This window comes from Spinacia oleracea, chromosome 3 (assembly GCF_020520425.1).
Source record: "Spinacia oleracea cultivar Varoflay chromosome 3, BTI_SOV_V1, whole genome shotgun sequence".
NCBI classification, from domain to species: Eukaryota; Viridiplantae; Streptophyta; class Magnoliopsida; order Caryophyllales; family Amaranthaceae; genus Spinacia; species Spinacia oleracea.
The window spans coordinates 46,367,081-46,377,847 of record NC_079489.1 but is presented as its reverse complement, the minus strand read 5'-3'; the positions used below and the strand labels follow the sequence as shown (position 1 = coordinate 46,377,847).

Here is a 10,767-nt window from a genome sequence, read left to right as displayed (position 1 = left end):
ATACCACAAGAAGCAATACTGGTTGTTAAGTGAACCAAACCGCTAATTGAAATGGCAGTTTCCTTAAAACCTAAACCGCTATTTGAATTGGCGGTTCGGTATTGAACCGGAAAAAAGAAGTAATTTTTTTTAAGCCTTTATTACGTGGACGGTAGTTTGAAAATTAACTTAACATGGGGCGTATTTTGAGAATTTTACAATATTCTAACCTTATAGTGGGAAATCACTGAGTCTGTAACGACTTTCGCTTCTTCCACTTTCCCCTTCACCTTCCCTAAAAAATAAAGAAAAAGAAAACAACTACTCCGTACTGTAGTTTTGTAACTTTTAAACTTTTTGCTCTTTTCTAATGTTCCAAGCTTGTATTTAAAAAAAATTGAACGAATCCAACTCAGCAAGTCCAAATCACAAAAGCCACGAGCACACCACAAGCCGGGTGGCAATCCCGCAACTCCACCCTTTTCACCTTCAAACAAAAGGCGACGTCTTTCCTCCCTAAATCCTCTACTAAATCTAGCTTCCCAAATCTCCTGCAAAAATCCTAACTTTGATTCATCTACTACTTGTTACCTCATCAAACAACTCAAAATTTTCGTATTTCTACTCAATTTCAGTCAATATTTACTCAATTTCAATCAGAATTTGCCCAATTTTTCAATCCATTAGAAGATGATGGAATCAACAGCTGAATTCAACGACGACGATAAATCTTCAGAATCCAATCAACTTCTACCCCAAAACCCCAGAAAACCAATCGAATTATTCGAAGAAGTAGGAGAAGAAGATTCAGAAGTTGCGTACGAAACCAGCGACAAGATAAGCATAGAAGATTTCGATGTCGAATCGTTAAATGATTATTCAACACCGGGGCCCTTTTCATGGAAGAAACTATGGAGATTTACAGGGCCAGGGTTTTTGATGAGTATTGCGTTTTTAGATCCGGGTAATTTAGAAGGGGATCTACAAGCAGGCGCCATTGCTGGGTATTCATTATTATGGTTATTGCTTTGGGCTACTGTAATGGGGCTTTTGATTCAGCTTCTTTCGGCTCGAGTAGGGGTTGCTACTGGTAAACATTTGGCTGAGCTTTGTAGGGAGGAATACCCAAATTGGGCGCGGTACTTGCTGTGGATCATGGCGGAAATCGCCCTCATTGGGGCTGATATTCAGGAGGTTATTGGGAGTGCCATTGCTATACAAATACTTAGCCGTGGGGTTTTGCCCCTTTGGGCTGGTGTCATTATCACTGCCTCTGATTGGTTAGTTTTTTTTTGTTAGACTATTCTTTATTCGTGCCAAGCTCGTTTACAAACAAAACGATCATAATCGTTTTGAACCTGACATTTCATAGAAACCAACTTAATTACTTATGTTTTTTTCATCTCAACTACATAACTGGTTTTAGCTAAGATAGTTACAAATGTAAATTAGAAGAATGCTGGATTTGTTTCTTGCGTAATTAAGTGGTGTACGGAATATGGGTGTGTTAAGTTTAGATAGCTTAGCTAGCAGTCTTTCTTGTAGTTCAAATTTTGAGAACTTGAAATCGAAATTATTATGTATCATTGCCTTGTAATTGTATGGTTTACTAGTTACTATTGACCAAAAGATATGGGGTGTATTTGAAATAACATCTTCGTTTGATGGGTAAGACTTTGTACATTCGAAATAACATCATTGAGTTGACAGTCGTTTTTGGTTGTGTTGTGTGAATTGCTCGCTTGGTGTCAGAACATTCTTTCTTCCAAAAGTTCTAATTGGAACACAACAAAACAATTTATCTTTTGATGCGTTGTTGGGGAGTTTATTGGATTGTGGAACGGTTTCATAGTGCTCAGGAGTTAGTAACTTAGCCGACCTGTTTGGTTGGAACTTGGAAGTAAGAAATTATGGAACGGGTAATACTATTTTATGTAATTGTCATATAATCAACTCTTTTCTCAAGTACTGTGTTTTTTTGTTATTGGTTTCAATTACCATCTGTTATCGCTTTGTTTCTATGTGTGGTTGTGTACCCTTTCTTTTCTTTTCTTTTCTTTTGGTTTGTGTTTGTGATTATCCATACAAATGTTCTTATACCAAACTAAACAGTTTCCATGGCTAATGATTGATATAAAAAATCTTTGATGTGAACAGTTTCATGTTTTTATTTCTTGAGAACTACGGAGTGAGGAAACTAGAAGCTGTTTTCGCAGTTCTTATTGGGACAATGGCTCTGTCATTTGCTTGGATGTTCGCTGATGCAAAGCCTAGTGGAAAGGAACTTCTCATAGGTAATTGCTTGGTAATGTTATTTCTGAGTAATAGTTGGTACTCGCGCTTCCCATGGGCCATAATAGATTAAGACTTCTTTTGCAGGTGTCTTAGTACCAAAACTTAGCTCAAAAACTATCAGGCAAGCTGTTGGAGTTGTTGGTTGTGTCATAATGCCCCACAATGTTTTCTTGCATTCCGCTTTGGTGCAATCAAGGAAGATAGATCCCAAGAAGAAGGGGCAGGTTCAGGAGGCCCTTAATTATTATTCAATTGAGTCCACAATAGCCCTTCTGGTGTCTTTCATGATCAATTTGTTTTTGACTACTGTATTTGCTAAGGGGTTTTACGGCACTAAACAAGCGAGTAGTATTGGCTTGGTGAATGCTGGACAATACTTGGAGGAGAAGTATGGAGGAGGTTTATTGCCAATTCTCTACATATGGGGCATTGGGTTATTGTCTGCTGGGCAGAGTAGCACCATAACTGGCACCTATGCAGGGCAGTTCATTATGGGAGGTTTTCTTGACCTTCGTCTAAAGAAATGGCTAAGGGCGTTAATCACACGAAGTTTTGCTATTGTCCCAACGATGATTATAGCTATTGTTTTTAATACTTCTGAAGCTACATTGGATGTCTTGAACGAATGGCTTAATGTGCTCCAATCTATACAAATCCCCTTTGCTCTTATCCCACTTCTTACCTTGGTGGCAAAAGAGGAGGTGATGGCTTCATTCAAAGTGGGACCCATTCTTCAGGTATGTGAATTTTCTAATTACTTATCATCTCTCCTCCTTTGTGATGGTTTTGATGTTTTGTTTTTTCCTTTATAAGTATGAACAATGTTTTAGTTGTTGGAGATGTTGATCTTCCTTTCATCAAAGGACAAGGGCTATTGGATGCTCTTTTTTCTTTGAATATGGTTCATTCCTTAGTATGAATACGACAAGATATGGATCCCAATTTATCAAAATTAGGGTTGTAGGCTTAACATCCTTCTTTGCCACTCCTTGCAACTTTACCCTCTCTTTACCTCTGGGTGTAGGAGGTACTATGATTGTGACAGAAGTTCAATTTTATATTAAAGCAGGGACATTGATTTCCTTGTCTGTCCGATGATTATGATGAATATGATCTTGTGGACTTGTACGCAATCTTTATGGGTGTGAGATTGAAGGAGGAAGTAAAATTCTTTTTATGCTTTTAGGTGTCTGAAGGAGGGATGGGATGCGAATGTAGTAGGTGCGGTGCTATAGTGTTTACATGAACATCCTAGCAAATGACAGAGCCGTCGAACATAAATGCAACCCAACAACTAATTAACGTAGACTAAGCCCTTTTCTCCTTTGCTACTTCTCCTATCTTCCTATCTATACATTCCTTACTACTGAGCTGAGGAGTGACATTGGTTGTGATTGATGAATAATTTTATATTAAAGCAGAGACATTGAATTTCCCATCTAAATGATGAATTTATTGAGGTACTGCTAATTAGACACTGATCACTCTATTAGACAGCTAAAGCAATATGTTTATTACTCCCTCTATTCCAGAATAATTGCACCATTTTTATTTACTTGTCGATGTAAAACTTTGACCATAAATATTTTAATATGTCTGTTATTAAAATTATAAAAAAGTTGATATTTTAAAAATATAAGATAGCAATCCAGTAATGGTTTTACATGATAACATTTTTTTTATATATATTAGCAAAAAATTACAGTCAAAGTTAGTAATCCCTCCCGTTTTTTTAAAATGATCACTTGTTTCTTATGGGTATTTTTTTTAATGCATCACTTCTACATTTAATAACTTTCTACCATATTTGATATTTCTTTCTCTCATGGTCCCCACTTTAAATAATTTAAAAAGCCACCATTTCTCACATGCTATCTATGTCATGGTCCCCTATTGTTGTTTTACTAGAATAAATAAATTATCTATTTGCCCACTTGCACAATACAATAATAATTATGCATGAATTTCCTAAATTGTGTGTCGTGCAAGTGATGCATTTTTAAAAAAAAATGGAGGGAGTATATGAAAAATGCAAAAGTCAAGTTTTTAATTATTCTAAATGGAGGCAGTACAGAATTATCTTCCACGATGGATTTACACCCTAAGGAATCAACGGCAGAATCCCCCAACTCTCTTATTTTGTGGATTATTATTGGATTATTCAAACTTAGAGTTACTTCCATATTTTTCTATTGAACTCATTCATTCGCACCCTTGTATGTTATGTGACAAAGCTTCCATATCTGTATGTGTTAGCTAGTCTGTTTCCAGGGTTTTGATAAACCAAGATAAATTTTGAAATCGCAGTTTAATTTTTACTTACCCTCTTCTTTGTGAACTATAGCTTTTGGTGGAAAGGGTAGGATAATGTTGATAGTCCTTAGTAGTTACTCCGATATGATATAGCTGCAGTGCAGCTTCTTTGTGCATTTTGGTATTGTCTTATCACAACTCACAAGTAATCTCATCTCTAGCTTTGTTGGGTGTTGAGGACTCGGGGGTCCCCCTTCCTGTTGTAGCTAGTATGACCACACTTCCAAAGTTGGCTGAAATTGACCTGAAAAACAGGGCTGGGATACATTTTATTACCCAAAATTGAAATTGGTCGAAACCAAAAGATCAAGAAAGCAGGTTAGATTAGACCCAATCCACTCCAGATTTACTTGTTGAGTCAAGAAAAGATTGGTTGAAACAAAGAATACGATTTATGTTTACTAAAAAGCAGTAAATAAAAGGGTAATCTTACTAGAGTCAATTTCTGTCTTTGGGTGATGAAATCCTCTGATTATAGCCGTGTATAATTTGTGCAAAATCATAAATGTTATCGGCTCATTGGCTACACACAAATTTACCTCAAGTCAATAGTTTTTGGAGAATTATAATGTTTTTTCAACATGAAACTGAAATGACTTGAGTCGCAAATAACCCAGGATATATCTGACCTAAACCTGACCCAGTTAAACTGTTTCATTTGACAAGTCTAATTGTTGTTCCTTCATGCATTTGCTTTTATGCAACTAGAATGTTCTTTGAAGGTTCTCTGTTAAATTTTGGCTATACATTGGCTTCTGTCGCTGAAAACAAGGCATTTTATTTGGTAATATGTAAAGTTTAATATTACAACTGACAAGCAGAATACACCAGAAATCTGATTTGGCAACGCAGCATCCTTGATGCCTGGCCAAGTCACTACTATTGTATAGTGCAAAGCACAACCTCCGGAAAAGTGTGACCAAATTCACCGCATCATAAGCTATCCTGCAGGTGTTGCTGCATCTCCTCATCCAATTTTAGTTAACAGTATTCTCATGACAAAAGGCCCAAAGCAAATATCAACCTTCTCTACAAAAGTTAAGTTCTGCAAACATGCAAATGTTCTGCTGCTAGCATAAATTGAACTTGACCGATGCACTATTTACCACTAGCACAAGTTCCAGAGCTCTACGAAGTAAAAACATATTTTTCAATCATTTTTGTCCCCCTGTTTATTTTGCACATGGTCTGTGCTGAACTGTTGACAGTTTCAAAGGAACCTGACTTAGCCTATAGTCAAGTAGAATTAGCACAACAGTATGATTTTTTTTTTCTTCTTCTTTGAAGGCCATAGCTTGCTTGCAGATCAATGCTTTACTCTCACCAGAACAACTTCTTTTAGGCCAAAAACTTGTCAGTTTCGTTCTAAACACCTTCTTTGTGTCACTCTGCCTAGGCAGTTTTAAGGTAATCTGAGTTTATTTTTGTCAACTTTGAACCTTGGAAAAGCAGTAGCAAATCTAGGATTTTGAACTTGGGGTACGATAGATAAACGAAATACCACATCTTACTCACTAATATATTCAAGCCTATCCCTATTTTTTGATCAGGAGGCACTTAACCGGCTCCTACCTCCAAGGTTTTGTTGAGGGAAGTCATGAGTCTTTTGTTGACAAGGTTTTTTAAGAATATGTGATGTCCCCACCACAGTTTGTTGTTTTGGGGAATTATTTGTGTTTTTGTCAACTGTAGTGAACTTTGATGGTAGACACAGGAAAACTTAGTATCTTTTGTGCCCCTGGTTTTTCGAAGACCAGAATTTGATGCTTAGTATTATTTCCCATTCACCAATATATGACTAATCTTCAATTTTCTTGGTTGCATTACTTCCATGTTTCTCCTAGTAATCACTCATTTCTTTTAAGTTCATACATGATTTATTGAGCTCACTTGTGAGTTGTGATACGCTCCCCCCTCCCCCTCCCCCTACCCCCTTTCTTCATTATTAACATTATGTAGTTTTCATCTAGTTGATGGGAAATGAATTTTTTTCTTTCTCCAGAGAATATCATGGACTGTTGCTGCGCTTGTAATTGTCATTAATGGTTACCTCCTGCTTGATTTCGTCATGTCTGAAGTAAATGGACTGCTGTTTGGATCTATAGTCTGTGTAGCAACTACTGCATATGTCACATTTGTTGTTTACCTTGTTACTCGTGATGGTGCCCTTTCTTCAACGTGGTCTACTTTGATATCGGGGAAAAACTCCATCTGTGCTGGTAATTAACCAGAAAGAGTCCTTGTCAGTGGCAAGATTTTCAAGATAGAAAAGTCTGCATAATGCTCCTCAACTTACCGAAATGAATGGGGTTGTTAATCCGCTAATTTTGATCGTTGTTGCGCTGAGCTGCCATTTTTTTTTTCCTGATCTTGACACGCTTGGGTTCTCGAGCAAATGAGAACTTGAAGCACAAAGGATATTGTGCCGACGTGCCGTACATAGATGATACACCTGACATACAGAATTACAAGATTCTGCGATTATATTTTTTTGAGTGAGATGAAGATGAGTCCTACTATAGAAGTTCTGTTGTACCATATGCATCCTGTTACTTTCTTGTATGTATAACAGAATAAAGTTATGAAAAAGCTGCTGCCTGTTCTTGTTAATGTCACGTCAAGTATGACAAACCAGTACTTTTTGGGACACTCTATATGACCTTGGTCATTTTTCTCGAACATAACTTTTATGTTTTATTTCTACTAGGTTTCTCGCGCGCTATAGCGCAGATGCCCGTCGAATAAAATAATGAATCTTAATTTCTAAATTAAACATGATGGAAACAAAGAAAAAATAAGAAAAAAAAAAGTTTAAAAAGGTACTTATTCCGTCCTATTTTTATCCTTTATGTTTGGTATTATACACACAATTTAACAAATACTTAATATAGTTAAAGATTTTTTTATATTTACTTAAATAATGCATATTACGTTTATTAATAATGTTTTCACTTTTATCCAAAATCTAGCATTGTAAAAGTGAGAGAAATTTAATAACCAATAGGTAAATGTAAGAGATGTAATGCCTTATGAATTTGATTTATTAAAATAATTTGGTGACTGTAAAGTTTTGATGATGACAAAGCAAACTCTTGACTATTGGTTAAGTTATGTTGCTATTTAGGTCTCGATATCCTTTGAAAGACAATGCTAAGTTAGGGAGATCCTGAGTTGGATAAACTAAGCAAAGTGGAATTTACACAAGTTATTTGATCAATGTCAGACATTAATTTGAAGAAATAACTACTCCGTATTTGGCAAGTTTTGAAAGGCGAGTTCTTGAGGCGAGATCCTCATATATTATGTGGATCCTCGATGTTCCATGCACGTTCAATTGAGAAAATACTGGGAGTAATCTTAGGATCAAGGGAAAATCTTTTTGCTTGGAAAACAAGTAAAATCTAAATAGAGTCCTATGTTTATTTTTATTAAAGTCATCTTATTTAGGAAATTTTGGTATTTACTACCTTTAAAATACACCACTTTTGTATTTACTACCTTATGAAATTTTTATTTTAAATTACTACCTTAAACTTCCAATTTTTATTTATTTACTACCACTTTATAGTTTTTTCATTTTAAAATTAAGATATCTCTTTCATTTCTTAATCGTTTAAAGTGATTCAAAGTTCATTATTTTCCTTTTTCTATAGGGAATTCATTGAGAACGTCATTTCAAAAAAAAATTATTTCATAATTCATAAGTAGTTTAATATTTTACAAATAATATTAATTTATTTTACCTTTTACAAAATGTTAAATGAAAGATCCCTATGGAATCCTTACACATAAATAAGAAAAATGGGTTTTGAATCACTTAAAATGATTAAGAAACGAAAGAGATATCTCAATTTTAAAATGAGAAAACTGTAAAATGGTAGTGAATACAAAAAAAATGAAACTTTAAGGTAGTAATTTAAAATAAAATTTTCATAAGGTATGTAACACCCCGACAATTCTCCCTTTTCTAAAGTACTCTTTTAATATAAAACATAGAGAATTATCAAGGCATTATCGTCCGTGTGAAAACGTAACGGCTTATTCAGAATTTTGCAGCGGAAAACATAAAACTAACTTTAGGTTTATAATAATCGATTACATAGTTAATCCCAAAACCAATCAACTAAAATAAGATCAACTAACAAGTTTAAAGTCCAATTAAACAAACCCAAGTCAACTTAGCAAAACAAAACTAAATACAAGCTCTCTATTCCCGATCCCAATGATGCAACATCTTCAAACCTGCAGATGGACAATGCTTATTGATCCTTAGAGACTGCTCACCAAAGATTGGGTCATCACAGGATCAATAAGGCATAGCCATGATCAACACGCACAAGCAAAAACACGTAATCAGCAAAGCTGAGTACTACATACTAAATCAATAATAATCCTAACATGATTCTATTAAACGAACAATCCTAACATGATACTAAATAAAACATAAGCAAGGATAACCAAAACATATTGACTTGAAGACTATATTTGACTGAACTAGACCTTTGTATCATTAACATTATTTTAATTGAAATAGTCAATGGACTGAGCTGTCTACTAGATACTTCTTCTTCTTCACTAAGGAAGACGAGGTACGGGCGCGACTCCGTAAACCCCAATGACCTGCGATATCGAGGGACTTTTAAATAAAAATAGAACCGGTGATCAATCCGGCCCCAGAAAAAGCCATAGGCTACCCATGACCCCAACTCCTGATTGTCCGTCACTTTAGACGTGCACAGTCTAAAGCTATTGCTACTCATTTTCACTTTACATGACTTAACTTTTAATACTTGGTTATGACTCATCAAACATAAATATTATATTCAACAAGTAAACACAACTTCTTTTATCTTTGAATTAAACAAGTGATCACAACGTTCAACCAAGAGCCAATTCCAACTATTTTAATCCTTCCTTTATCCATATTTAAAAACCTTTATTAGGTATAAGGTTCAACTACCAAACAAGGTCCTCGGCCCTTATAAAGTAGTGAAAATCTAAAGAGGAACACCGATCAATAAAGATCTAAACCAATATTAAATACTATAAAGTTCCCCAAAACCAACATGCTTGCATCAATATTCCATGCTAACATGATTCAATTCTTATAAATAAAGTTCTATGTTCAACGCATTAATTCAACGACATTAAACATGAAACTCCAACATAAACAAGTTCATAAATATATTCATCATATTCTCAATACAACACACATCCAAGCACACAGGTATGTACGTACCTTGTGTAAACAAACTGATAGGCCACTTTAACGAATTCAAAAGTCGCCCACAAAGAATTCTCCGCCTAAAAACAACCAATAAAATTCCCCAATCAATTTCAAACAATTTACAGCAATACTAGAGTACTCTAAATACATCCTAAACATATTTTGAATCATCCCCAATATCGAAACTTAACTAAATAACCTCCAAGCATAATAACTATTAAACTAATGATCCCAAATCGTTCTAAACTCCAATAAAACATCCCTTTTAAAATTCCAGCAATATAAAATAGTTTAAAACTTCGCCAAACCATAATTAATATGCTTAAAATCATAAAAACAATAACCTTAATAATTCATAAACATCATACCATGATTTTAAAACTATTAAAACCTTAAAAATTCATGCTTTAATAATTAAAAATCATTATTTCAATGCAATCGCATAATCTGAAAATTAAATTTATTATTTAGACATAATATATAATCTGAAAATATAATTTAATCATAATAACTTATAATTTATATTCAAGAAACGTGAATTAAATTAATAAAACTTCATTAAAACCCTAACTTAAACGTAGTTAATAAATCTGAAAATAATTAAATTAATTTCAACAACATATAATCTGAAATTTCATAACTTAATCATAAAAATCATAAATTTAATTCAAGAAACATAAATTCAAATTAATTAAATATAATTAAAATAATTAGTTACTTAGGGTTTAAGAAATAACCAATAAAAGAAGGAGAGAGGAGCTGGCCGACGGAGTACAGGCGCGACAGCGGTGGAACGGCGTCGGGGTGGAGCTCGGCGGCGCACCGGCGGTGGTGTTTGGCTGTCGCAACGACATGAACAGGTGAGAACTGAAAGAGGAGAACAAAAAAGAACCAGGAAACGAAATCGAAAGGCGAGAGGACTACCGTATCAAGGGTCGCGGTCAGGCGACGGC

At 34.8% G+C, this 10,767-nt stretch overlaps 1 protein-coding gene across 1 annotated transcript; it reads left to right on the top strand.

Moving 5' to 3' along the window:
* Positions 1-383: 383 nt before the first annotated feature.
* On the top strand, positions 384-7,355 carry LOC110793424 (metal transporter Nramp2). Its single transcript, XM_056840250.1, has 4 exons — positions 384-1,259; positions 2,137-2,273; positions 2,359-3,011; positions 6,590-7,355. The coding sequence occupies exons 1-4, from the start codon at positions 670-672 to the stop codon at positions 6,812-6,814; spliced, it is 1,605 nt and encodes a 534-aa protein (XP_056696228.1). The 5' UTR covers positions 384-669; the 3' UTR covers positions 6,815-7,355.
* Positions 7,356-10,767: the final 3,412 nt, after the last annotated feature.